The sequence below is a fragment of the Embiotoca jacksoni genome, unplaced genomic scaffold (genome assembly GCF_022577435.1).
Source record: "Embiotoca jacksoni isolate LCO1_2020_lvr unplaced genomic scaffold, fEmbJac1.0.p SCAF_34, whole genome shotgun sequence".
Taxonomy (NCBI): Eukaryota; Metazoa; Chordata; class Actinopteri; family Embiotocidae; genus Embiotoca; species Embiotoca jacksoni.
Window position 1 is genome coordinate 2,983,956 of NW_027185386.1, and position 27,894 is coordinate 3,011,849.

The window sequence follows — 27,894 nt, forward strand, 5'->3', positions numbered from 1 at the left end:
CTGCAGCGCTGCAGTGTTCGATTATATTGAAGAACGCAGCTGAAACTGACTGAAGTTTTCACTACCGACTTTAAAACAAAACAAAATTTGACACCCCGAAAAACAGAATTTCAGATGTTAAAACTTTATAATTGATTGAAATCCGTTAAAATTTTCACTAATAAACGAATCGAGTTTTCATTTCAGCCAAAATCTTAATAACGTCTGAACAAGCTAACACTTTTTTTTTTTTCTTTTTTTTTTTGCTAGCTAGTGTTAGCTCGTTACAAATAAAACACGACGCGGATTTATAGTTCGGCCAACAGTTAGCGTCACGCCGTGGCTTTCCACATAGTTTTTGATTCAGCAGTTAAAGTCAAAAGACTGAAACAAGCAAACTAATATGTAGCTATGAAGCTAACAGACACACTAGCTTTAATGAGCTAATGACACAGCTCATTATCAATCCAGGACGAAACCTTTCCGGGATTTTTAGCGACCGATAGCTGTTAGCCAGAGACGGTGGCCATTTTGCAGCGTGTACCGTGCAGCTGACGCGAGACGAGCTAACTGACATGCTAGCCAGCAGAGGGCGACACGTCCGCTCGCCCCCCCCCCCGACATAGTCGTGATGTGTTTTGGCTGTCTGACGTGTCGTGAACATTTTTAAAACAAACAATACGAAGTAACGAACATTTCTGCCCCCCCTCCCCCCTCCCTCCCCCCTCAGTGCTGCTGCCTCGCGTGACGGCCAGCCAGTTCACATACATGAAGAAAAAAAACCAAACAAACAAACAAATAAACAAACATGCTACAGTCACAGCTGAGCGGAGACACCACGCCGAGCTTTCCCCACAACGTCGCAAACATCTGGGCGTCATTTATGAAACAAACGACCAAATCGGCCACGAAACCGGCAGCTCGCTCCAATTTCCTGCTTCGACCGGCATCGAGTTCACAATGAGGCGGACTGATTTTTCATAAGTGAGGCCCCCTGAGAAACGACGGAAGCTCATTTCAGCCAAGAAAAGAGAGAAACCAGTGAAAATACTCAAAATATTTCAGAAAAGTCAAGATTGTGAGTCCTTTGAGGTCTTAAATCATGAAATCAAACGTCGTCCTCTGGATTAATTTAAAAGTCGTAACAATAAAGTTACTAAATCGGAATCAGTGCATTAAGATTACGAGATAAATCCGATAAATCCAGATCATGACGTAAACCGAGATGACGGCATTTATGAGAATAAATTCAGATGCGAGGTCACGAGAAACAAAATTGAGATCACAACATCGAAACAAGAAAAGATTGTGATTCAGTAAAATAAAGATATTATCAATGAACTTAAGATCCTGAGGCCCTCGAACACACCTGCGTGAACACACGTCTTTATTTTAACATAAAGACGTAAACACGTACAGAACCACGAGAAGAGAGGAAGCAGAAGGTGTTTAAACACACCGAGACGTCTGCTCAGAGTATTGAACCAGTCCAGAGGTTTGGGCTTTGCACTGCGGTGAATCAGTGACCTGTGCAAGGGGGCGGGGCCTCTTCCACAGCTATTGAGGAAACAGCTGATTTATGAATCTGATTTATTTGGGCTGGTTTTAAGACCAGTTTCAGAATTGGTTTTGGTCTGGTTTTTTTGGTCAGGGAGGCTGTGGCTCAGTCGGTAGAGTGGGTTTGCACACTAATCAGAAGGTTGGTGGTTCAATCCCCAGCTCCTCCTGTCCACATGCCTAAGTGTCCTTGAGCAAGACACTGAATCCTAAATTGCGCCTGATGGTGTACCATCGGTGTGTTGTAAGTCGCTTTGGATAAAAGTGTCTGCTAAATGTAATGTAATGTCTGAGAAAATCAGATATCAGTGTGTTGACACCTAAACACAGAGCTGATCACCTGTGATTGGATCACCTGGACTGATTTAATTGCAGGTGTTTTGAGGACCCAACGGAGTCAACGAAACATCATAAACCAGGATCCAGAGTCATCTGGTTCTGTCCACTTTGAGTATTTTAACTTCTTTTCCTGACAGAAACAGACTTTAAGTACAAAACAGATTCAGTTTCATCAAAATAATCTGAACAATGCAGCAAAGACAGGAAGTAAAGTTCAAAATAAAAGCCCACAGAGCCGTTACCATGACGAGACGGGAGCGTGACGACAGGAATGTCTGCGTTTGGACCGGATGGACGCGCTGCTGCGGCACAAAATAAATTAAACCTGGCTTCAAGAGAAACAAACAAAAACAGTCCTGAGAAAAAAAAAAACACACGATCGATCAATCAATCAATCAGAAGGATGTGATCGCAGGTGATCGACAGGCAGACGGATGGAGGGAAAATCAAAGAGGAGTGATTGAGGCGCATGTTGAAGACATCGAGGCTCAGTTTGAAACACACCCAGCGCTGTCGGTGTGACACGCACACACACACACACACGCACACGCACACGCACACGAGGGAACACAGCGGAGCAACGTGACGCCTGTTAAAAGGAACAGTCCGACATTCGACACCTGCCCGTTAGCCTAGCTTAGCACAAAGACTTAAAGCGGAGGGAAACTGCTAGCCTGAGTCAGCTCCGTTCTGATTGACATGTTATCGATGGATCAGCTGCAGGTTCTTCAGCTCGATAATCAAACAAAGGTTCCTCCGGTTCTATCGGTTCTGCTGCGGGTGCTCGTCTTCACACATTTGAACTGGATTTTATTTAATTTCTACAGATTCGTTCTTTTCGTGTTTTCTGCGGTGACGCGAGCGATCCGAGCAGCGCGGGGTTAAAACTCGGGAGTGTGACATCAGCCGGAGTGCGAGGCGGGAATCGTCCACCTGAGAAAGGTATTATGGGTAACAGCTGCACGCAGAGAGGGAACGTTGAGTCGCCCGGTCAGACGCATGCTGATGTGTTAGCTTAGCTTAGCACAAAGACATGAAGCGGAGGGAAACTGTTAGCGTTGCTGCAAACCTCTGACACACACACACACACACACACACACACACACACACACACACACACATATTACAGTTTAAATACCTGTGTGTGTGTGTGCGCGTGAAGGGGGGAGGGGGGGTCAACTAAACCTGGACACCATGACACTTCCTGTTCTGCAGCTACTGACGAGGTGGATGACTGACGTGGTGATTGGTCGGAGGGACGGAAGGAGGGGAGGGGAGGAGTGTGTTTGGGGACGGGGTCAGAGGTCAAGGGTCATTTACAGTAAACTACAGATATATACACACACCCAAAATTGTACAGAGAACAAATATGTACATGCTCAGGGTTTCTAGTTTTAACTATTAACGACAACTTTTTCCCAAAATATGTCTTCCTCCTCCTCCTCCTCCTCTTCCACTTCCTCCTTCTGTGGTTGTTCTACTCGCCAACAAAACGAAACTTTTACCGGCGTCAGGAGAAATGTTGCACAGCTCCTCCTCTTCCTCACCTGTCTGTAGTGTAACGAGGAGGGAGGCGGGGCCTGTCGGCCGTCTGGACCAATCACTGGCGTGTCACATGACACGGAGGAGGACTCTAGCTGTTCTTCAGCAGCGTTCTGTCTTCAGGAGGACAAGAGGAAGAAGAAGAGGAGGAGGAGGAGGAAGACACTGGCGTGGAGGAGGACGACGAAGCAGAGACGGTGGTGGTGGCTGAGGAGGAGGAGGATGATGAAGAGGAGGAGGTGGCGGTGGTGGAGGAAGACGAGGAGGGGTGGGAGGGGAATGAAAGCAGCTGTCCAGTCTCTGAGGAGAGGAGCGAGCAGGAGCGAAGATCCACCGTCTGCAGGGAGGAGCAGCGACGCAGCAACGACACCACCTGCTCCGTCACCTTCACACAGCCTGAGGAAGAGGAGGAGGAAGAGTGAGGAGGAGGAAGAGGAGGACAAAGAGGAGGAATAGTGAGGAGTAAGGAAAAGGAGGAGGAAGTATAGGAAGAGTGAGGAGAAGGAAGAGGAGGAGGAGGAGTAAGGAGGAAGAGTATCAGTGATGAAGAGTGATGAGTATCAGTGATGAAGAGTAATGAAGAGTATGGGTCCAGATCAGGTGAGTTACCTGCCAGGTTGATGTGGGTGAGGCTCTCTCTCAAGGGAGAGATGGGGGAGGAGAGCGTGTGCACGGTCTGGTCCGTGATGCTCCCACACTGACTCAGGTCCAACCGGGACAGGTGGGGGACGTACCGCACCAGCAGGCGGGACGACGCGTCCGTCAGGTCCAAACCGGCCAATCGTAGCTCCGTCACGTTCTGGAACCGCCCCACTCTGGTTTCACCGTGAGCTGACGGATCAGAGAGCAGAGAACAAGAGAGATGATGCGGTGTGTGTGTGTGTGTGTGTGTGTGTGTGTGTGTGTGTGTGTGTGTGTGTGTGTGTCAGCGAGGTCTCACCTGTCCTGGTGTCAGGTGGGGGGGGCCAGCAGCTCTCTCAGGTGGGAGTCTTTGAGGTCCTCCACTCTGCTGAGGTCCAGCAGCTTGAGACAGGGACAGACGGCCTGACACAGAGCAGAGACCGCCGGCCAGGGACAGCCGGACACATTCAGCTCCAGCAGACCTGAGGGGGACGGAGATGGGGAGGAGTCACAGGTGAGACAGGTGACAACCATCACCGTCAGGTGTGAACTACACACTGTGAACTACAGCAGGGTGTTGTGAGGAGAGTCTCCGTCACCTTGCAGGCGGTTGATGAGCCACATTAACTGCTTCTTGGAGATGTTGGTATAACCCAGGTTGAGGGAGACGGGCTGTCGGCGGATGATACCACTCAGCATGGGGGGGGTGATGGAGCGCTGCCGGCTCAGGTCGATCTGCGTCCACAACCGTTTATCACAGCACCTGGAGGAGAAGAGACGAGTTTAAACCTTCTTTACGTGACGTCAGACTCAAAGACAACAGAGATAATTGATGAGTCATTATCATCCGATTGATGAGTCATCATTATCCGATTGATGAGTCATCATTATCCGATTGATGAGTCATCATTATCCGATTGATGAGTCACCATCCGATTGATGAGTCATCACCATCCGATTGATGAGTCATCACCATCCGATTGACGAGTCATCATCCGATTGACGAGTCATCATCATCCGATTGACGAGTCATCACCATCCGATTGATGAGTCATCACCATCCGATTGATGAGTCATCATCATCCGATTGATGAGTCACCATCCGATTGAAGAGTCATCACCATCCGATTGATGAGTCATCATCCGATTGTGTCGCCCCCTGCTGTGTACCAGGGGGAGGTGCAGTGTTCGGACTGACCAGCGGCTCCAGGTGCGACACACCCTCATGCAGACACACAGCTCCCGGTGGCTCAAGTAGGTGAACACTCGCAGCCACACGTCGCGCGTCATGATGTGGGCGGAGCCGCAGTCCAGCGGCAGGCAGCTGGGCTCGGGGCAGGCGGGCGGCGGTCTCACCAGGTGGCGCTCCATCTGGACGGGCCGCGGCGGCGAGGGCACAGCCGGCGGGCTGCGCTTCATCATCTGAGAGCGCGGGGCGAGGCGCGACGGCTGCGAGCACGGCGACGCCGCCATCGCTGACATCATGAGGCCGCTGCCTCCCCCTCCGCCCCCGTTGGAGGTGGGGATGGAGGAGGAGGAGGACACGTTGTTCCTTGACGTCTGGTTCTTGTTGCTGCGGATCTTGTTGCTGCGGCTCCCGCTGCCTTTGGTCCCGCCCCCGCCTCCCCCACTGTGTCTGTGATTGGTCAGTACGCCACTGGCATTCTCCTTCTCCCCCGCCTCCCTCCCCCCGCCCCCCGTCCCTCCTCGTGTCCGTCCGTTGCGTGCCTCCTGCCCGTTGCTGCGCTGCTTCCCCGGGAAGCTGTCATGCTGCGAGGACGGAGGCATCTGATTGGAGGAGAGCGGTGAGGGCGGGGGAAGGGAGGTGGAGTTTTTCCGGGTCCTGTCGGAGGTGGGCGTGTCCTCCTCCTCTCCGTCTATTAACCCTCCTTTCCGTCCTCGTGGAGGTAACCCCGCCTCTCCTCCTCCCCCTCTCCGCCGGGCCTTGTCCCCGCCTCCTCCTGTAGGCTCCTCCTCCCGCTCCTCCTCCTCCGCCCTCCCTCCCTCCCCCTCCGACTCCTCGCTGGCGCTGAACCCCAGCTCGGCCAGCCGCCGCTCCCGCTCCCTCTCCCTCTCTCTCTCCCGCTCCCGTTCCCGCTCGCTGCGACTCCTCTCTCTCTCCGCCCGGCTCCCGCTGCTGTTGCCGTAGACGACGGGAGGAGGCGGGGCGGGGGAGGACGACGAAGGCGAGGAGCCTCCCCCCTGCTCACCTCTGAGGGAGTCGTCCGAGTCCGACTCGGAGTCCGACTCGGAGCTGGAGGAGGACGAGGACGAGGACTCGGGCCGGCGCTCCAGCAGACACATCCTCTTGAAGCGCTCCAGTTTCTCTCTGTGATGGGAGCGCTGGTCGGCGCTGGACGTCCCCCCCCGCACTTCCCCCGCCGCCTCCTCCTGGCTGAGATGAAGAGGAGGAGCCCTGCAGTCCTCCAGCTCCTCCTCCAGAGGAGGAAGTGGGGCCGTTGGACTCCGCTCCCTCCTGTTTGGGTTTCTGAGGGCGAGAACAGAAGATATGAACGAAGAGGTCGACTGGCTGCAGCTGCTTCACCGACTAACGTCCTCCGAAAAGACAGACAACAGAGAAAAATGGGACAACCGACAGTCACAAACATCCAGATGTTCAGTTAACTGCAACATCAGCAAGAAAAAGGAGCAAGTTGTCACAAACAGGAGGTCCAACTGGTTTTTAAACATTACTGCGGGAAAAATGGCTGAAATGATTCAGCAATATGAAGATAACTGATTTCCAGCACAAACAGAAACAGTGACGGAGCTGCGAGTGAGCCGGAGTTCAGACCGAGTTCAGAGTATTCAAACTGAGACTCTGAACGAACTCCAGCAGCAGTTTGATGAAGACGTTCACGGATCAATAAAAGACTTCGTACCTTTTTGAGGCGTTTTTCGTGGGCGCCCTTCATCTGAGGAAGAAACAGGAGACGGTCAGATTTGAACCGATGTTGCAGAATAAAAGCCAATAAATCCAAATCAATTAATCATCTTCCGCGTGTTGACCGGCTGAGTCGGTTCACCTTCTTCTTGGGCCCGCTGTCCGCAGGGAGCTCCTTCTCCTTCTTCCTCTTGTGCCCCCCCTCCGCCCTCCCCCCCTCCTCCAGGGAGGGCGGGGCTTTCTTCTTTGGGGGAGGGTCGTCTGTGAGCTTCCAGCGGCCCACCTCGCCGTTATCCAGCCTGCGTTTCCCCGAACCGTCGGCTTGGTCCTGGCGGAGACGAGGTTTCACAGCGTCGGTCAGAAAACAGCGGGCACCTCGCCGCGCGTCTTGACAGACGGCTGCAGGTTCGTTAAAGGTCTTCACACACCGTTTGTTTTAACGTCACCGCACATTCAGCTAACGGGCAAAACCTGCTCTTCTTCTGCGTGAGGAGGACGAGATCTTCGCTGGATGATGATGATGATGAGTCATCATTTTGAGCTGACGCCAATCTATTCAAATCCTTTTACTGAGGAACAGATTGACGTCACTGCCGCGTGTCGATGAGTTTACATCAGAGATGTTCGCAGGATTGTTTCGGATTTTTACCCGTCGCTGTGTGAAGACCTTTAACTGTAAAATTACCAGAAATATCTCAAAAACAAACTCGTTATTCTGAAAGTGAATTTAAGTTTTACAATAAAGAGACTTTAGATTTTATATTTATATCTAATTTCCCTCCTAAACTTTCTACTTAATGTTTGATAACATTTAACAGTCTCTCCGGACTACGCTGATTGGATCCCATGAATGCTAACATGCTAACGTCAGTTTATCAGAGGGGCGGTTCTGGTTCTCCAGCGGGTGGGTCCACAGAACCGGTCCAACTCACCTTGCTGGTTTTGCCCTCTTTGTGGCACTTGGGACACTCCCAGCAGTTCGGGATCTCATCGTTGATTATTCCTTCAGCTTTGCCCATCTGAGGAGAGAAACCAGAGCGGTCGGCGTGGAAACAGCAGAGAGTCTCTTCTGACACGTTTAAAACTCCACTTTCATCCTCACGCAGCTGCAAACATCTGCTCTTACATTCAGATATAAACACGGAGAGTTACAGAGAGTCACTGAAACTAAACCAGCTCCGAGACAACGCTCCGAACACAAGCTGGGATTTAAAGAATCTCACGACGTCTGCGCCGGGATTTGAACCCTCGATCAAAAAGGTTCAGAAAACACGGAACGGTTTGGACACAAAAATACTTACAGAGCACCGAGCTTCAACACACAGGCTGAATAATAAGGTAACTTATTTCAAAATAAAATATAACCCCACAGCAAGATTATGAGAAAAAGTTAGAATTTGAAATGTAAAGCTTTAGTTCAGTTACAGCGCCCCCTAATCACCGTAAAGACCGAGCCGTGTTGGAGAGACGAAAGACAGCTCTGTGCCGAGACAATGAAGATCAATTTGCTCGTAAAATCACAACAATCTGACGTATCAAAAAGTTCGTAGATGATCTGTTGCCATGGAGACGTCGAAAGTTTTTTTTTTTTTCAGAAAACTGAGAAAAAAAAAAGTGGAGCGAAGTGGGTTGCATCGTTACGGAGATACGATACACGACTCAATTATCACAGTGCCCCCTAGCGGTCTCTTTAACAGGACGTCGTAAATACCTAGCCTGTAAAGTTTCGTTAGACTCGGACGACGTGTTGGAGAGATGTGAGAAATCTACTGTACCGAGACCTTCGGATACATCGCTTTGTAAAAATCAGAACAGTCAATGTATCAAAAGGTTCGTAGATGACGTGTAAAGTTTTCGTAACAACTCGTCCGAAAAGCCAAAGCAAAATAACGTGTCCGTCACAGCGCCCCCTGCGGGTGCAGTGCCCCGTGTTACTGGAGGGAACCTGCGACCCACCTGCTGACTCTGGTGTTTTTTTGGGTTGTTTTTTTTTCAATCTACAGTGAGGATGTTCAGGACTTTTCAGAATAAAACATCACCATCACCCCCACCACCTCCTCCTCCTCCTCCTCCTCCCTCTCTGTTCTCACTCTGCTGCTGCTCTGACCCACTTTCTGCTCCGCATCATTAAACTTTGATCTGACTGCAAATATGTGAAAGAGAAGCAGCAGCAGCAGCAGCAGTCACATCTGGGCTGCAGCTGGAGCGCAAGCGTGTTCGACCGGTCACACGGGGGGAGTCCGGTTCCTCGGGTCCAAACACTTCCTGCAACAGAAACCTGGACAGGGGGCGGGGCCAGGTGTGAGGACTCACCTTCAGGCAGCTGGGGTGGATGATCTCGTTGCAGATGGTACACTCCATCAGGGACAGGCTGAACTTCTCCTCCTCCGAGTCCACCGTGTCCTCCTTCCCCGCCTCGCCGCATGCAAAGCACACGGCCGTGTGAGGCAGCACCGGCTGCAGGGACACAGGGAGGGACAGGTGAGACACACAGTGAGACAGGTGTGTGTATGGACAGTAACAATGCTACCATACTAATGTTCAGCAGGTTTAACGGTTGCCACGGTTACAGGGTAAGATTAGCGTGTGAGAGGAATAATTAGGGGGCGGCTGATCGAGTGCTACGTTCACAGCCAACGTAAACACCCCCAAACAGAGACTGACGAAAACTAGATTTTTTATTTTGAATACTCCGGGGTTTTTTTTCCCGTCCGTGAAGCACACGCCCACCAACACTTCCTGATCGGGCTCATTGATCACGGCATCGCGGCTGAACATCGAGGGAACTCCAACATGTTTTTCCAAAATCCCCAAAAAGTGTTACTGATATTGCACAAATAAAAGTGGGCGGGGCTTCAGCTGTTGTACAAAATGTAGTATTTTCTCTGTCGTACAACGCTTTACTTTAGGACACGTTTTACAGGACACATGGACAATAAAGGGACGTCCGTCTAATATCTCTGTTCTGAGATCAGATTTGGAGGAGCTCTGAACACGATTAGTTCAGGGACTGTCGGACGTTTGAAAACCGGACGATAATTTACATTTTTTTACAATTTCCGGCTGATAAATGGATAATCTTTTTTTAAAAGGTAGCCATGTCTCTAAAACCGCCAGCAGGTCTCGTGGTTCAGTTTTAAATAATAACGTGTCTGTGGGGACGGAGACGAACTTTAAAACTCTGACATCCTGTCAACGTCATTCTGATCCTGCTGCTCACCTGAGCAGCCACCGGAGGGCGCCTCTCCTTCCTCCTGCATTCCTCCATCCTCCCCTCTCCAAACCAAACCCACCCCCCCTCGCTCCACCCAAAAGCACAAACAAACAAATATATAAATAAATAACCGTACAACAGGAATAATACGAGCAGCAACAGATCGCCGGTCTCAGAGTGTGTGTTAAAGCATCTCTGTGAAACCATGGCGATGGATCAAAGCCAACTCTCTCTCACTCACAGCGCCAGCAACCATCTCTGGTTGCCACGGAAACCCAGCATCGTCGCCTGCTGGGCTCCAGCTCTGCGCTGATGCTATTTGAAGAATCGACACACGCACAAAAAACAAAAAAACAATATAAAAATCACACCTTCAGTGTTTGAAGATGACGTTCCACTGAGCGCGTGCGTGCGTGCGTTGAAACGTCTATCTTTGTGAGGACATTTTGTCAGGTCCTCACAAAGAGAGAAGAACAAGCACGTGTGTGTGTGTGTGTGTGTGTGTGTGTGTGTGTGTGTATGTGTGTGTGTGAGATGCTGTAGCTGTAAAGGAGGGTCATGTGATCGTGCACATCTGTGTTCACCATCATTAAAATATAAAATATGAGACAGAATATGTGACTCTCGTTCTGCCGTATTTCCTGGTTTCGGCGGCGCCTGGTCGTAACGCGTTCCTCCCCGTCAGCATGTGGCGGTAACGAACCGTCAGCTGCCGTTAAACAACACGAGGAGAAGAAGAACACGTTGCTGCGGAGCCTCGCCGGTAAAACTGAGCGTCTCCGGGAGATTAGACGTCGACGTGTGAACAACGGAAACACGTAAAGACGACGACAGCTGACAGGAAGTCGCGAGAAGTGCAGTCAAACTCTGCAGGCAGAGCGAGCAGATCTTCAGTCTACCACAGCTGCGCACCGCCGCCAAGAGTGAAGCAGGGTTGATTTGAACGAGTCTCCTTCACTGTTGGACGTATGATTGGATGTTCAGCAGAGAGTCCATCACCGTGACGACCAGCCAGTCACAACACGTTCTTCCTTCTGATAGAGCGGAACGGTCCTTTAGCTTTCCCGTTTTTAACTCACAGCTGCTGATCGACCTGAAGCCACATCTGTCAATCAGCCCGTCAATCACTCCATGAGTCACCTGCTGAGTGTGTGTGTGCGCGCGTGTCTTACCGCCGTGCACTGTCTCAGGAGGCAGGACTGCTTCATCCGGCCGGGCCCTCCGAACTTCTTCATGTCCTTACAGAAGTGACACTCTCCGCACTCCGTCCTCATGCAGGCCTGGCAGCGCCGGCACCGCGTCCGCCTGCGCCGCGCCCCTCCGCCAGTCCCCCCGCCCAGCGCCTTACTGCCCGACATCCCCGAACAAGTCAGCTGGAGGGACGGACAGAGAGAGAACGTAGAGTGCGAGACGGACATCAGAAACAGTTCAACGATCAGTTCAGCTTCTACAATAAGAAGTTGTTTATCTTCAAATCCAACAAATACCTTTGAAGCATCTTTACAATATATTTTGCAGACATTTTGATTCATATGTTCTTTTGTAACTTTCAAAAAGGTTTGATCGAACGCTGACGTCACTGTAACGTTGTAATTCACATGTAAATAAAGTGAAGCAGCCACAGACTGGTTGCTACGATTAGTAACAACTGGAGACTGCAGGTTAACCAGGTAACCGGGTCACCGGCCCGATAACACAAACTCCACCTGGGTGGCAAACTGACGTGAGCAGCTGCGGCGCGATCGTCACCCTGACGTTGAATTTATGTTGTTATTGACCGTTTACGTTGTCATCAGCGACTGTTTACATAATGTCATCGACTGTTTACGTTCTACGTCATCGACTGTACGTTGTCGTCAGCGATTGTTTACGTCGTCGTTGTACCTTTACCGTTTACGGCGTATGTCACCTCTCGTCTGTCTCGCTTCCTGTCCTTCGTGTGATTTTTGGCCCACGGTCCCTTTAATTAGTTTCACCTGTCCCTCGTTGTCCTTCCCTCCCTGCTGTATTTAGTCTGCGCGCTCGTCTTCTTCCCTCTCCGTCACTTCGTTTCAGCTTCGCGTCTGTTGCCGCGTCTTTTGAAACCCGGAGAACACAAAACCACCTGGACCGTGGCGCCGCGGCGACGGGGGTCGACCAGGAGACGACTCCGCTGCTGCTCCGTGCGCATCGCTGCGAACTCTCTCTGAACTTAATCGATCGTAATTATCTCCAAAAAAAAAAAAAAAAAAAACGGAAAATCGTCAAGATTTCTGAAGTTGCAGCTGAATAATTTTTAGGCCGTTTTCGCTTTAAAAACAATGAAACGTTCCTCTCTTCACCGACGTCTAATCGATCGACTGAAAACAACAACGTCTTGATCGGTATTCGATCTGCATGTTCGGTTCGCCGGCGCCAACCGGCAGACGGTTACCGATCACGTACAGTCGATGTCTTACAAACACATATTCAGTTTATCGTGGTTAATATCGGTCGACCGAGTCTTTGCCTGGAGAATATTTCGTTTGTTGACTTGCGACAGCAGCTGAGTCAGAACATCTGACCCCATATTGATGATTCCTGTCTTGAGATACCAACAAACTGATGAGATTAATTGATTTTCAGCAGCTTCTGGTTCTTCAGCAGGTTTTGTTTTTTTTGGTTGATAAAAGTTGCGAATCGTTCGGACAGTTGATGGTCGAGTCGATAGTCGATAGTCGATCGACTGACTGTTCTGCTGATCAATAAGAGCGTCGGGTTGTTGAAGAAGATTCCAGAAGACATCCTGGTTCAGCTCCTCTGACTTCTCTTTGTCGGACATTACAACCTGCAGCTGTTCTACAAAGGTTGTGACGTTTTACCGACCGGTCGATTAATCGACCGCTGGAGTAAACAACCGGCGCGTGAATGGGTAGTTTAGTTGCAGCCCTGTTAAAGGCGAGCTAGCACAAAGTTAGCAGCCCACAATAATGAAGCTCTGGCAGCAGTTGGAGGTAGCGGCTAGCGGCTAGCGCGTCACAGTAACCTACATTTTACCAGCACACACACACACACACACGGGACACCTGCACCGATCACACGCGGGGCTTGATCAGTTAAATAAATACTCACACACACCTGAAAACGTCACCATGCCCACCAGCCACCCCACCCCCACCTCCACCTCCCGATCTGGACCGGTGGAGTTTTAGGCGTGCTACACACGTTAGCAGGCTAGCAGTCCGTCCGCCCCCTGCGGTCGCTTCCTCTCTTTTATGTCCGCCGCTTCGCAACGAGCCCCGGGGCAGGTGGAGAGGGACCAACGCACACGCTCTCTGCGGCCTCTCACCTCTTCGTATCAGGTCGCATGCTCCTGGGTCGCTCATTAGAATGAATGTTAGCCAGCGGTTAGCTCCCGTGCAGCGCGCAGCTCGCCGTCCGCTTCCTTGTTCCTCCCTCCGCCAGGCTGCCGTCAGCTCCCGGGCTGCTCACACGCGTCCCATCGCGTTAGCTGCCGGAGCTCCAGCCGGCCCCCCCCCGGCTAGCCAACGGACCCGCGGCGGGTCGAAATGTCTCGATGACCGAACTGATCGATGAGGATGAAGAGAGCAGGGCGCAGTGCTGCTGCCGGAGTCGTGCCCATTCACTCCTGTCTTCCTCACCCCCCCTCTCTCTCTCTCTCTCTCCGGGGTGAGTGTGCCTCTCTCTCCGGGGTGAGTGTGCCTCTCTCCCCCCCCCCCTTTCAAGCACGTTACAACGTGTTCCTCGGCTCTTCCTCCCGGGGGGCTTCAAAACACACAACGAGCTCGTCCTCACCGAGGCGCAGCAGCTTCCACCGACCAACTCTCGGTAATAACCCTCCGCGGGAACTAGGCCCCCGCCGATCACCGCATTAACGGCGATCACATATCGGGAATAAAGCGCAGCGCGCGGCTATTGTTCTCCGGTCCATTGTGAGGCGCCTGGCCGCGGTGCGGTGCGGTGCGGTGCGGTGCTCTCCGTGGCTCGGGCTCAAACGTTGCGCCGCCGGTGACACGGTGAACCCCCGCATCGATTACATCACACAGGTGACCGCAGATTCCGCTTCAGCCTCGGAGGAAGACGGAAAAAATAAAATAAATAAATAAATGTAGTAAATAAAATATGGGCAGCGAAAATATGCACGCTCCGCCTCTGCGTGATGACGTCACGATGCGTCTGGCGCAGAAAGGCATTTGGGGACTTGAATTATTATTTTTATTTTTTTTTTAGTTGTGACAAAAAAAAACTAACAAACGCAAGATCGTACAATTTCTTGAAAAAAAAAAATCAATATATTTTTTTTAAAAACCTGTTTGAAACCAAGACTATAAAAAAAAAAAAAAAAAAAAAAAAAAACTAAATAAAAATTTTCTTCCAAAGTCAAAACTCTACATAGGTCATAATTGGTCAATATAAAGTTTAAATTATGACATTTACTATTTGACCTTTGGAGTTAAACATCAAGGATTCTGAACATTTCACAAATTATTCCGCAAAAAAAATGTTTATAAAGTGACAGAAATGACTAATGACACTAATTTACAAGAGTGAAAATTAAAACTTTAAGGGACCCCCAAAAATTCAACTCAGACGTGGGCGGAGCATCTGCCGTTGAACAGCTGGAAAGTGAGAGGAGAGCAGAGAGAGAAAAGAACAGCATAGAGAGACAACAGGCAATTTAGATAAGTTACCTCTGACTAAATCATGAAATTAAAAGAATTGAATGGTAGTGAAGTAGACGATGGGGTTGACCGTGATATTAAAATAATCTAAAACACGCTAAACATGTTGACCAATCAGACTTCATTCATGTCATTTTTGATTCTGTCCTTAATTGAGTATATTGTGATACTATTTATAATATTCAGACTCTGAACCTCGGGATCCACACCTCCTAAATTGCAATACAAAAGTAAAACAAAAACAACAAAAAACAGCTGAGGAGTAGAACAAGAGGTTAAATCAAACCATATTCAGACTAAACTTTGTGCCATGGGTTTGCTTCACTTTTCTTCTAACATTTGCTTCGGAATGAAAGTTCATTTTTAAGAAGATTTAGCAAATCCACATTTATATATATAAATTTTTATATTTTATATATTAATATCAATATAATATAAATATAATATATACATTTTTATATATTAATTTGTATATATATTAATATAAATATAATATAAATCCACATTTATACATAATATTTATTCATATATTAATGTATTAAAGTTAACCCTGGTCGTGTACATTCAAAGGAAAATAAATCTGTTTATGAAGCGCACACACAACATATGACCCCCCCCCCCCCTCCTCCTCCTTCCTCCTCCCCCCCCTCCCCCCCCTCCTCTCCCTCCTCCCCCTGCCCGGCCTCTCTTGCTGGCTAACAGGCTAGGCTAGCCCAGCTAGCCCCTCAGTGATTAGAGACGCGCCGGCCCCATCCACACTAACGGTGCCGCCAGGACGAGATCCGACTCTCTCTGCCCGGAAATTATTCACGCAGACGGACTGCAGCACGCCGCCGGGGACGCAGAAGTTTAAGGCATCCGATTCATCCACTAACTGAAGATGATTAAGCTTTTTTCCCTGAAGCAGCAGAAGAAAGACGAGGAATCTGCCGGAGGAAACAGAGCCGGAGCCGGGGGGAAGAAAGCCAGCGCGGCCCAGCTCCGGATACAGAAAGGTAGGCAGGTTAACAACACCAGCCCCCTCCCTCTCCTCCCCCCCCCCCCCCCTCATCCCCTGGTTAGCTGACTAGTTACCAATAAACCACAGACTAACCTCCCCCCCCTCCCCCCCCTCTCTGAGATAAACCCAGCGGTGTTGTTGGAACTCATGGATGCTAGCAGCTAACATGCTAACTGATGCTAGCGGTTTGCTTTTTGAAAACAAAACCGCTGAAGAGGCTGAAGAGCTAGCACGCAGCTAACAGCCACACGAACCAAAACCAGGAACATATTCTGCTAACTGCTAACCAGCCTCCCCCCCCCTCCCCCTCCACCCCCCCTCCAACAACACCTCGGCAGCACTTCGTGGGGGCCAGTTAGCCTCGAAGCAGCTAACCTGCTGTGTCAGCTGTGTTTCTGAACTAACTTCTTCACACCTGAGCAGGTGAGCTGAGGGTCGGACCGGCGAGCCACAAAACACTGTTTCTACCTCTCATGACGACACCAGAGGTTTTGGTCCAGGACCGGAGAGGGGTGAGGGGGGGAGGGTCGGGTTCAAGGTACCTGGTGGAGGAGGAGGGGGAGGGGGGGGGGGTTCTGCTCAAGAACACACCTGTGAACAGACCGGCAGGTGTTGGACCGCCTCCTGACCAGTGATGGTTCTGACCACCTGACTCAGAACCAACCGGTTGGTTCCTCTGAGCTTTCTCTTCAAAACTTTGTGGGTGTTTCTTTCCTAATTATTATTATTATTATTTTATATTTATATATATAAAATATTACACTGATATCGTCAAAACAAAAAAGGTCCAAATCGGTTTGTTTTTATTTTTTTTTCCCGCTAAAAGCTGCAGGACGTCCCGGAACGCACCACGACTTCCATGGAGGCTGTAACCATGGCGACCGTAGAGACGGGGCTTTAAAGGCCTGAGATGTTTCACGTTGTACGTTAATTTAACGGGAAATATTAAAACGATCCGTCGTGACCGTGTTCGGCTGACATACCCCGCCCCCCCCTTCCCCTCCTCTTCCCCCTCCCCCCAAAACAAACAAACAAACAAACAAACAAAACAAAAAAACGTTGCTGCGTTTGTGTTTTTCAGACATCAATGAGTTGAACTTGCCAAAGACGTGCGAGATCAATTTCCCCGATGACGACGACCTCCTCAACTTCAGACTCATCATCTCACCGGACGAGGTGAGTGTCGTCGTTGTCGTGGTTGTTGTTCGAGGAGGTCAAAGGTCAAAGTTGTCTTTCCATCCGTCCAACCGGAAGATAAAATGTCTCCCTCTGTTTGTCTCGCAGGGTTTTTACAAAGGAGGAAAGTTTGTCTTCAGTTTTAAGGTGAGAACCGCCCGTCTGTGTCTCATCTTCATCTTCCTCTTCATCAGTGATGTCACCGCGGACAAAATCTTCACCACGTCTGTGTTCCTGAGCCCAGGCAGTGATTTCCACTACAGAATCGTGGCTGTTTTTTGTGACACCAGATGGGTTTTCTTTGTGCCACCGTGAATTCGTTCCCCCCCGGTCAGACTGTCAACACCGAGTTCCACTGGGACCTTCAGAGGGGAAAACATTCGCCACGGCAACAGTTTTCCTCCAACACGACCCGCTCAGTGTCGGAGACGAATCGGTGGGAAATCACTGCATGGGCTCAGGAACACTTGTCCCCCAAAATTTGATGTTTCTCTGCTCCAGTTTCAGGTCTGCGGTGACATCACGAATGTTCACGTACAGGGTTGAAGGTTGTTGACCCGCCGTGCTGCGTTCAGGAACACTCTGAACTTACTGATCCGCCCTCTTTATTTCTAACGTCGAAGAAGCAGAAGAAAAGAGTCGGTCATTGGCTAAACGATGACACTGCCGGGTTGAACAGTGTGTGTGTGTGTCTCTGTCTCTCAGGTAGGACAGGGTTACCCCCACGACCCCCCAAAGGTAAAGTGTGAGACGATGGTGTATCACCCCAACATCGACCTGGAGGGAAACGTCTGCCTAAACATCCTCAGGTCAGTGAATGTAAACATGTCAGCTCAGAGGAGGCGGGACGAAGGAGACACCTGTAGCCAATCAGAACCCTGAGATGTGTGTGTGTGTGTGTGTGTGTGTGTGTGTGTGTGTTTCTCCTCTTGGTGTCCACAGAGAGGACTGGAAGCCTGTGTTGACAATAAACTCCATCATCTATGGTCTACAGTATCTATTTCTAGTGAGTTCACACCCGACTCTTCATCATCTAATCCCCCTCCTCCCCCGACAGGTTGGGTTGTACTGATCACCTGTGGCCTCTCCCCCTCCCCTCTCCTCCCCCCTCCAGGAGCCCAACCCCGAGGACCCGCTGAACAAGGAGGCGGCAGAAGTCCTGCAGACGAACCGGCGGCTCTTCGAGCAGAACGTCCATCGCTCTCTGAGGGGCGGCTACGTGGGCGCCACTTACTTCGAGAGATGTCTTAAATAACTCGGCGTCCCGGGATCCTCCAAACTCCCCCCGACCTCCCTCCACCTTCACTCCTCACCCCTCCTCCTCTTCCTCCTCCTCCCCCACCCTCCTCCTCCATCCTGCTTATCGGATGAAGCAGGAGCTGCGATGACAGAAAGCAGCACGCCAGAAGACGCTTTTCTGTTTCAAAACAAAAGAAGAACCACCCCCCTCTCTCTCTCCTCCCCTTCGTCTCCCCCCGTCTCCCCCTCCTCCCATAATTCTCTCTGTTTTACTTCCAAGACGCAGCATTCAACCGTTTACACGCCACAGGGGGACGCCGACACACACCTGATTGGACTTGAAAAGATGGCCGACAGCAACTGGCTGCCGAGGATGATGATGATGATGATGATGATGGAGGACTGACGTGGGGGGGAGGGGGCGGGGTCAGTGAATGTTGCTCGGGTGAGTTTCTAACGCCACAACGCTGAAGATGATGATGACGACGACAACGATGATGATGATGATGACGATGATGATGATAATGATAGTCGCGTGATTTTTTATTTTATTTTATTTTTTTCGTGTGTGGCGAAAACACCTGCCGTCTGACAGGTGCTCAGAAGGACACGCCCCCTCCCTTTCTCTGCCGTTCATTCATTTGTTTCACACCAATCAGCCAGCAGCAAACTCCAAACTGGATGTTTCCACGGCAACCTGACAGTGCCTATAGTCATGGTTGCCTGGCACTGGAGGGAGGGGTTTATGACCCACTGTGGGAGGAGCTTGTGAATCACAAAAGGGGGCAGATGCGCCTTAAAAAATTTCTCGTAGCAAGACATGGACAGTTTTCAGCCTGAAATGGCTCTGGGGCACTATAATGATGTCAGCACTGGGGGAGGGGCTAGTCAGAGTGGGAGGAGCTTGTTATTGACAATGTAAGCAGATGCACCATAAAACCTTTCTGAAAGAAAAATATTGCCAATTTTTTTCAGCGTGTAGTGACTCCAGCTGTTGGTTAATGTCTGCCCACACTGGAGGGAGGGGCTTGTTTATGTGGGAGGGGCTTGCTATTTAGTGTGGGAGGGGCACGTGAGTCACAACAGGAGCACACATGCCTTAAAAAAAATGTCTCTGAGCGGGACATCGGTCACATGACACCGCCGGTGGCCACATGACACGCCCGTTACTGCAGGGTGGTGGCGAACAACACGGAGCGCAAACAGTCGATCAGTTTGGAGTTTGCTGCTAAACAACACACACACACACGAGTAAACAGGAATCACACACACAGCGTTGGTGGGCGGAGCATTGTTTCAGGTAGGCGGGGCTGTTGTGGGGGTGGGGGTCGGTGTGTTTTTGTTTAAAGGAGTGGGGGTGTGCGTGGGGTTACAGGGGAGGGCGGCATTTGATTTTCATTTTGGGTGGGGGGGCTTGTTGTGGGCGGGGTTAAGAGGGGAGGGGCTTAAAATGTTACGATTCTATTGTGTATATTGAAACCCCAGCTGTTCACATTGACTGCAATATGATTTATGTTAAATAAAATATGAACTTGAATGATTATAACTGTTCTTACATTCACTTAACACAAAAACAGGAAGTACACAAGCCCTGCCCTCGACATTAATTTGCAATTTAACAAAATACAATTAATGAAAGAACTGTAGACCAAATTATTAATTATTCATTCTGATTATGGAACACAAATAACACTTTTATTATTTCTTATTTTCAAAGTTAATGTAAACATCGTTCAGGTTTCTGAATGCAAATCAATACCCTCAGTGACATTTGTTTTTGTTTAATAATTTCACTTTTATTGGTTTTATTTCCATTACTGATCAATATATACACAATATAAAGTCTCTTTAAATGTCATAAAAATTGTAATGAGCTTTTAGAGTAAATGGTCATTGCAATTCCCCAAAGTGGCTGAAACCAATGGGAAACCTGTTTGTGCCAATAAAAATAACAATACAGATTCAGATGAATGAAAGTAAGAATTTAAAATACAAATTTTACAAGCCATTTTCTTTAATTCTGCAAAAATTTGTGACTTTCTTGTTTAAGTTAGGAAGATGTCATTATTTTCATTTAATCAGTCTTATAAGGACAACAATTTGGGATTTGCATTAAAATAAATGGAAACTAAGATTGTACGTTAAACATTCAAAGTAATGTTTGAGTTTTGTTATTTTGCTGTATTCTCAGTTTTGCTTTAGTATCATAATTTTTACTTCGCATCTCAAATTTTGTATCACAATAGATTAATTGATGTCATAAGTCCAAATACTTTACGGTTACTTTTAATATTGACAAGATTTTCTTGTCACGGCATAAATGGGCTTCCATAGATTCTCAATGTCTCCACGAATGCAAACAATATTTTTTATGTTGTTGGGTTTATAAAAAATATATAAAGCATCTTAAATTTGCTATATATATATAAATATAACTTTTGTCAAACGTGGTTCAATCTTTTGTTTTGGTGCCAAAAAACAAAACAATAAAACAAACGATTTATTTATGATGTAAATATTAATTCTGATTTTTATATTGCGCATCTTTCCGTAAACGAGCGTTTATTTGTACAAATATTTTGTTTTCATGAAAAGGAGACGATTTTGTATCGACAACATGCTCGTCAGTAACACACGGCTGTCTGTTTACGTGTCAACAAAACAAAGCTGTGGCGCGAGTCGGTCCCTGTATGACTCCGTGGTCTCCGTCTGGTCCTGGTTCTGGTTCCTCAGTCCAGCTGGTGCTGTGTGGTGATGAGGACCAGCGGGACCTCCTTGTCTCCGGTGCCCAGCAGGGGGAACACCCTCTCGGAGAACTCGGAGGATCCGGTGAAGCTGTAGATCTCGGAGCCCGACTTCACGTTGTAGAAGGACACCTGTCCCTCCTCCACATCCAGGAAGACGCCCACCTGTCGCAGCTTCGGATGACTCTTCACCTGCGGGACAGAGAAAAACGCGCGAAAATGAAACGATGAGACGTAATGACATTTTTTTAAACTTTTACGTTCGACGTAAACATTTTCTACAAGTCTAAATTTCTTAAATACATCTTGGTCAACAGTGACTTCCTGTCTCTTAAAGACAAAAAATAAGAGCACTCATGCCAAAATAAAAGTCTCCAAAAGTTTGCAATCTTTTTGTTTGGTAGAAGTGGTCGCCGTACAGCCGAGCGACTTCCTGCTGCACGTTAAAGCGGACACACGAAGAGGCTGATAAAGACATGAAGATCATGTGAAACCACAGAGAGCTCCGGCGGACCTTCGTGAGCGGCGGAGTGGTGAGCGCCCTCAGCTGGCTGTTGCTCCACCAGAGGGCGTAGTAGCCGTTGGACGGGCTCATGTCGAACAGGCCTTTCCTCTGAGCCGACTCTCCGACCACGCCCACTTTCCAGTCCTTACTGTCGCCCACGAACACCTGGAACACACGGACACAACGGGGTCACACCGGGTCATACCGGTTTCTGGATCAGAAGACTTTGGTCCTGATGACCATGCCTGATCCATATTCTAATTCCAATTCTGGTTCTGGTCCCGATTCTAATCCTGATCCCAACTTTGACCCCCGAACCTGATGCCGACTCTGACCCAAGTCGTGGTCCTGGTCCTGACAACTAAACCTCCCCTGATCCCGGTCCTGACCTCCCAGTAGTGGCGTCCGGACGTGAAGCCCTCCTTGGCGACGACACAGGACCAGACGTCGAACCTCTGCTGGCTGTTTCTGTAGAACTGCAGCTTCTCTCCTCTCTTAACCTGCTTCCTGTCCGAGGACAGGATCAGGAACGGGTACGCCGTCACCGGGTTCAGGGTCACGTCCTCTGGAAGCAGCCAGGACAACGAGGACAACCAGGACACGTCAACAACAACAAAAAATAAATGACAGTGAGGTGCCCCGTGGAGGCTTCAAAAGAACATTTAAAACAATTCAAGAATTTTCAAAATAAAAGAGTGAGAGTTAAGCACTCACCCATGTAGACTCGAGCCTTCTTGTGTCCTGAAACAAAACAAACTGGATCAGAACGTTTCTTCACACAGAACCAGAACACCGAGAACACGCCGCAGAGTAACTGAAGGACTTCCACCAAGATTTATTAAGTTTAATAAATAATATAATAAAGTTTGATGTAATTACTGAGTAAAACTGATGAAACATTTGTGTTATAACTTCCTGTTTACAGACAGACGTACCTGACACCTGTTTGCTCTTCTTCAGATCTGGAGGTGGGGAACAGGAAACCACAGTCAGTCAGTCATTCTTTCAAAATAAAAGTCTACAAACAGCTGACCCGGTCTTTCATCACTCAGAGTCTGAGCCCTGAAAATTTACTTTCAGGTACTTAGATACCCCGTTAGCTCCTGCAGGGGGCGTCGGCGCCGCTCTAAAAGGCTGATTCAGGAAGAAACAGTCCAGAGAACAGAAAGGGGGCGTGGCCAGAGAGACCATTTAAATGATCTTGTTGTAAAAGTGGAATTAAATGTTACAGAGCTTCTTTATAACAACAACAACAACATGAAAACCAACAAATAAACAACAAACATGTTCCTGATGGAAAGACTCTCACCTCTCAGAGACCACTGACTCTTCCTCACACTCGTCATGCTTCCTCTCACACTGAGCATGCTCTCAGCCGCCACCAGGTCACCTGACGAAACTGAAACAGACCAATCACAGACTGACGAAACAAACTACAGACACATCTGTAAACATCTGTAAACTACAGACACATCTGTAAACTACAGACACATCTGTAAACATCAGTGTGGGACTCACAGGAGCCTTTGGAGCCTCTGAAATGGATCTCCCCCATCCTGATGTCGTCCATTTTGTCTTTGACCTCGGACAGACCGCTCTTCACGTCCAACAGCTGGAAGTGCAGAGACAAGTCGTCTTCGTCCACTTCGTCCTGCTGGTCCTCAGACAGAGGAGAGGTGGCCGCCTCGAAACTCTGAGGGAGGAGGAGGAGGAGGAAGAATAAGGAGGAGGAGGAAGACCATGAAGAGGAGGAAGAAGAAGATCATCAGGTCTGTTCAGGTGTATCAGGTGTTGTTGTCTCACGTGCAGGAAGCCGATGTGGTCCTGACTGATTGCCTGAACCTCCAGCGTGGCCCTCCTGTCCATCAACTGGCTTAGCTCCGCCTCCAGACGGTTCACCAGCCCCTCCCCCTTTGACATCACAGCATCCAGCTGGTTCTGGATCCCGCCCACCACCTGAGAGCGGATCCTGTCCACCGAGGCGGACACTTGATCCAGCAGGTGTTCGACGTCGCCGCGCTCTCCGTCCGCGTAACTCTGGAACACAAATCTCACCGACGTTAGCGACGCGTTTTTACCGCTGACACGACGGAGTAACGTACGAAACAGGAACCTCAGCGGTCACACCCGTCCACCATTAGGTGCAGAATAAACAAAGATGGCCAACCTGGACGCCCTCCAGCTTCCTCCTGAACCTGGTCAGGTGCACCTCCTTCTCTCTGATGCGGTTCAGGATCTCCTGCTCCGTCCTCGCCACCTGTTTCTGCAGGTGAACACGGTCGCGTCAAAGAACCGCAGAGAACCAAAGCCCGGTCAGTTCCGCCAGTTCGGGTCCTCCGTACCTGTTTACCGAGTCTCTCCGTCTGGACCGACACCGTCTTGTGCGTCCGGTGTTCCTCCAGGACACAGATGGCACAGATGCAGCGCTGACACGTCCTGCAGTAAACCTGCAACCATGAACGCATCGCAGGGTCAGTCAGAGGAACGACCCCGGTTCTCTGAGGCGGGACGCTTCCTCGGAAACAGAACTACAACATTAAATAATTATAATTACAGAATATGAACAAATTCAGATCTAGAAACTGAGAAATATTGAAGGATGTAAACAAATAAGATGAAGAAGAAGATGGAAGAAAAAGAAGACGTGGAAGGGCGCGTTCCCGCTGACCTCCAGCAGGCGGCGGTGCAGGGAGCAGGTACGCCCTCTGAGCGCCTCCTGCGGGTCCATCAGCGGGTGTTTCGAGTAGAAGGTCGTGCTGTGATGCGGCTGCACGTGCTCGGTGCAGTACGCGGCGGTGCAGGTGAGGCAGGAGCTGACGGCGGGCTGTTTGACACCCGTGCAGACGTCACACCAGACCACCTCCGACAACGACGCAGCAAACGGGTTGGTGCACCCGGTGTCCGCGAGGGTCGTCATGGCGCCCGACGCCCCGTTCCCGACAGGTGTCGGTAGCCCGGCGGTGCAGTAGTGGGCCACTTTGTATTTCTCCGTGATGAGGGCGAAGACGCGGTTGATGCTGAGCCGAGGACGCTCGTCAAACTGACGCTTGCACAGAGGACACGTGCAGACGGCGCTGGACGCCCAGTAACCTCCAATGCACGCCTGCAGACACAACGGTATCACCTGAGCAGGGGCGGGGCTTCAACACATCACCAGAACAAGATGGCCACCCACATCCACCCAACAGGTGAACAGGTGGAAGTTTACCTGACAAAAGTTGTGTCCACAGGGAGTTGAGACGGGGTCGTTGAACAGGTCCAGGCAGATGGAGCAGGTGAGCTCCTGCTCCGAGAACAGCTCCGGGACCGCCGCCTCCGCCTCCGCCATCGTAATGGTGCTGGGGGACAGACAAGAGAGGACGTCATGGACAGGAGACACCGGACCCCGAGACAGACCGGGTCCCTCCTTGAGGAGCAGGTCCGGGGGGCCCCTGAAGCCTCGGGAACCCTGGAACTGGTTCTCAGAAACAGACGTCTGTAGCCTGAATGAAACATGTTCAGAGGAGCCTGTCCTCCCCGCTGATGGAATCTAGACATTAACGCTGGCAGAACTGTGTGTGAGCACTTCCTGTCTGCAGTGCATCATGGGTAATCAGACAAAACATCACTGATCACCGCGATACTGAAGGAAACTTCTGAACTGTTTGTTTCTCTGCTTTCTCGGGGGATTTCTGGAGCTTTATTCTGAAAGGACAGTGGACATTATGACATCATCAGGGAAGAGGAAGTCACACGGAGTCTTGAACATGCGTGTTTCATGTGTGCGAGTTCAGATCTGATAAAGAGTTTTGATGAAAACTGCAGCAAGCAAAAGTCAATGATTTAAGACATAAGTTTTGTGTTTCTACTGTTTGAATACGTGCAGGTTTAATCTTTTAAAAAATACTGATGTCACAAACATTATCTGCAAACAGTGAAGCTCTGCAGAGAAAACCAGAAAACCTGCAGAGAGAGAAAAGACATGAGAGAAAAAAAAGCCCAAGAGGATCCAAACAGGAAATTAAAGCAAAGGCCAGGTGTGTCCTGCTGAAAGACTTTGTTCCAAATCTACAGCAGAACACTTCACATTATGATAGTTTCATGATTTAACCCGTGATGCACAGTAATGATGAGTTAATAAAGCCTGTCAGACATGCCCACCGAAGAAACAAATGGGAGTCTGGAGATGAAACCTCCTTTTCATTACTGCGAACAAAGAGCAGCTCTAACCGCTCTGTTTGAAATGGTCACATGAATACATTTTGTATTCACGGCAGTGATTTGTTTTTTTTTTTCTTATTTTTTATTTCATCAACCAGATACGATTTAGAAATGTTCTGTTTCCCTATATATTCCATTTGAGGATACGTATTGAACTTTATAATCAGAGTGATGGTGTGCAATTAGAGATACACATCAACATACAACTCGGTGGACATCAACCTGTTGGATTTGTAAATGAGGCAGCAAACACATGGCAAGACGTCAGACCACATTCCTCCTGAAAAACACAAATAAACGCCTAAAATAACAGCAGGTGAGTCAGCAATAAGACAAAAGGACAGACTGACAGACAGGTGGACCGGGCTGCAGTTTGAACTCCTGTGAACAGGTGCTGAGGGGGCGGAGCCAAATCTCCTTATAGCTGCCTTCGGTCAACAAACTGAAGAATCTGATTCTAAAGTAAACAAACAAACATCGATGAGTGAAATCAGCTGATTTCATCCTTTATAGTTCTCTTTAAAAGCATCTGAAACAAGAAGTCTTCACACCTGCAGACAAAAATTTCTGCTTCATGTTTACGCAGCTCAATAAACTGACGGAGGAACAGGAAACACCTGACAGAGCGATAAACAGACGGGTTCACCGAGGCCGAGATCCAACGGGATGAAATGAGATCCAACGGGATGAAATGAGATCCAACGGGATGAAATAAAATCCAACGGGATTAAATGAGATCCAATGAGATGAAATGAGATCCAACGAGATGAAATGAGATCCAACAAAATGAAATAAAATCCAACGGGATTAAATGAGATCCAACGGAATTAAATGAGATCCAACGGAATTAATTGAGATCCAACGGAATTAAATGAGATCCAACGGGATTAATTGAGATCCAGAGATCAAACAAGATCCAACGAGATGAAACCTGCAGTTTTACAACCTGAAACAGAAACTCAGCAGAATATATAAAAAGAAGAAATATTTCAGACTGAACTGTTCTCCTTCACTTGACCCGTCCGTCCTTTACTCTAAAGACCTGCTCCGTCCTGTTATGTCCTCGGTCTCCCTGAAGAGTCCTGCTGCTTCCAAACTTTTTTAACGTCACAGTTTATAAAAGTCTTCATCACCAGTTTGTCCTCAGAGACTTCCTGGACTTCATTTTGTCTCATGACCTGCAGCTGAACGTGGTTCCTACCTGAGCAGGTGAGTCGGTCCAATCAGGTGGATCATTAAAGGTAACAGGACGCAGCTGGTCACAGAGAGTCCGAACACTTTTATATAAACGACACATTTCAGTTTGAATTCATCTCTAAAACAAGTTATTGATCAGATTAAAATATCAGAAAATAGAAACACAAAAGAAAAATTGACAGCAGAAATAAAATAATCTGAAGAATCGTTCTGATAATCATTCTCCTCTCCAGGTTATAAACTCACATGCTCTCAGGTGAGTCTCTGGAACAGATTTCTGGTTTGAAATTTTGAAATCTGATTTTAAAATCAGGAAGATTTCTGTTTGTCGAGATTAAAAAACAACAACAAAAAAACCCGGTTTGTTTAAAATTAATTTAAGAAGAATTTATAGAGAAAACTTTGTCTCACCTGTTTACCTGTCTGGGAGTCAACCTGCTTCTTTCACCGAGCCTGAAACTCTGGTTACTGTCTGGCTGTGACATCGTCGGTGGGCGGGGCCCCGGCAGGTGCAGTAGGTAGTCAGGTGAGTTTGGAGTTGTTTGTTCAGACGGCGGTTTGATCAAACAGACAAAACTCTGAATCTGTCACTTTTTAAATTTATTTAGAGAAAATTAAATATATTAAATTGGACGTGAAATTTTTTTGGGGGGGAAAACATTTAAATTGAAAGTAAAATTGATGACAGAAACCTAAATAAAAAAATTTAAAAAAAAACTGTAAAATAGGAAAATACACAAATATAATCTGACAAACTTTCAGAGTTTCTCAACAATCAGGAGTATCGATGGTGACTGATTCTCTGTCCTGCCGTAGATGAACTACGGCCGATGCCTTGCTCGAGGGCAGCGGCAGGACGCTGCGTTTGAACGCGGAGCTGCAGATCTGAGCGTTGGAAGGGACGAGTGTTTGTCGTGTTTCAGTTGGACGGACAGGACGGAGGACATTCCTGCTGCAGTGTGCGTGTGCGTGTGTGTTCCCAGGCGACCATGTGGGGACATTCTGCCCGGTCCTCACACCGCCTTAAAGACCTGTC

At 48.8% G+C, this 27,894-nt stretch overlaps 3 protein-coding genes across 3 annotated transcripts; 1 reads left to right on the plus strand and 2 right to left on the minus strand.

Moving 5' to 3' along the window:
• Positions 1-698: 698 nt before the first annotated feature.
• On the minus strand, positions 699-14,238 carry LOC138207966 (F-box/LRR-repeat protein 19). Its single transcript, XM_069165576.1, is given in 13 exon segments — positions 699-3,813; positions 4,027-4,248; positions 4,358-4,370; positions 4,372-4,520; positions 4,638-4,801; positions 5,237-6,405; positions 6,407-6,526; positions 6,921-6,953; positions 7,065-7,250; positions 7,855-7,941; positions 9,236-9,379; positions 11,309-11,509; positions 13,233-14,238. Coding segments are annotated over 12 exon segments (2,778 nt in total). The 5' UTR covers positions 11,495-11,509; positions 13,233-14,238; the 3' UTR covers positions 699-3,508.
• A 1,272-nt stretch (positions 14,239-15,510) lies between these two features.
• Positions 15,511-19,550, plus strand: ube2m (ubiquitin conjugating enzyme E2 M). Its single transcript, XM_069165577.1, has 6 exons — positions 15,511-15,792; positions 16,879-16,973; positions 17,082-17,120; positions 17,679-17,782; positions 17,916-17,979; positions 18,088-19,550. The coding sequence occupies exons 1-6, from the start codon at positions 15,678-15,680 to the stop codon at positions 18,226-18,228; spliced, it is 558 nt and encodes a 185-aa protein (XP_069021678.1). The 5' UTR covers positions 15,511-15,677; the 3' UTR covers positions 18,229-19,550.
• Positions 19,551-19,886: 336 nt separating this feature from the next.
• Positions 19,887-27,306, minus strand: LOC138207858 (E3 ubiquitin-protein ligase TRIM39-like). The gene is made up of 13 exons (XM_069165416.1): positions 27,270-27,306; positions 24,670-24,799; positions 24,130-24,564; positions 23,804-23,908; positions 23,629-23,724; positions 23,265-23,498; positions 22,980-23,154; positions 22,771-22,860; positions 22,397-22,423; positions 22,176-22,202; positions 21,851-22,026; positions 21,471-21,626; positions 19,887-21,148 (listed from the first exon to the last, which is right to left on the minus strand). Exons 2-13 carry the CDS (start codon positions 24,787-24,789, stop codon positions 20,942-20,944), a joined length of 1,848 nt encoding a protein of 615 aa, XP_069021517.1. The 5' UTR covers positions 24,790-24,799; positions 27,270-27,306; the 3' UTR covers positions 19,887-20,941.
• Positions 27,307-27,894: the final 588 nt, after the last annotated feature.

What these genes read in the sequence shown, in the direction of transcription:
- ube2m (XM_069165577.1), top strand. Translation starts at nt 15,678, where the DNA reads ATGATTAAGCTTTTTTCCCTGAAGCAGCAGAAGAAAGACGAGGAATCT. An exon ending in AGTTTGTCTTCAGTTTTAAG is followed by an intron (nt 17,121 to 17,678) that starts GTGAGAACCGCC and finishes TCTGTCTCTCAG; the next exon opens with GTAGGACAGGGTTACCCCCA. An exon ending in GTCTGCCTAAACATCCTCAG is followed by an intron (nt 17,783 to 17,915) that starts GTCAGTGAATGT and finishes TGGTGTCCACAG; the next exon opens with AGAGGACTGGAAGCCTGTGT.
- LOC138207858 (XM_069165416.1), bottom strand. Translation starts at nt 24,789, where the DNA reads ATGGCGGAGGCGGAGGCGGCGGTCCCGGAGCTGTTCTCGGAGCAGGAG. An exon ending in TGCACCGCCGCCTGCTGGAG is followed by an intron (nt 23,909 to 24,129) that starts GTCAGCGGGAAC and finishes TCATGGTTGCAG; the next exon opens with GTTTACTGCAGGACGTGTCA. An exon ending in GAAGAGCAAACAGGTGTCAG is followed by an intron (nt 22,203 to 22,396) that starts GTACGTCTGTCT and finishes GTTTTGTTTCAG; the next exon opens with GACACAAGAAGGCTCGAGTC.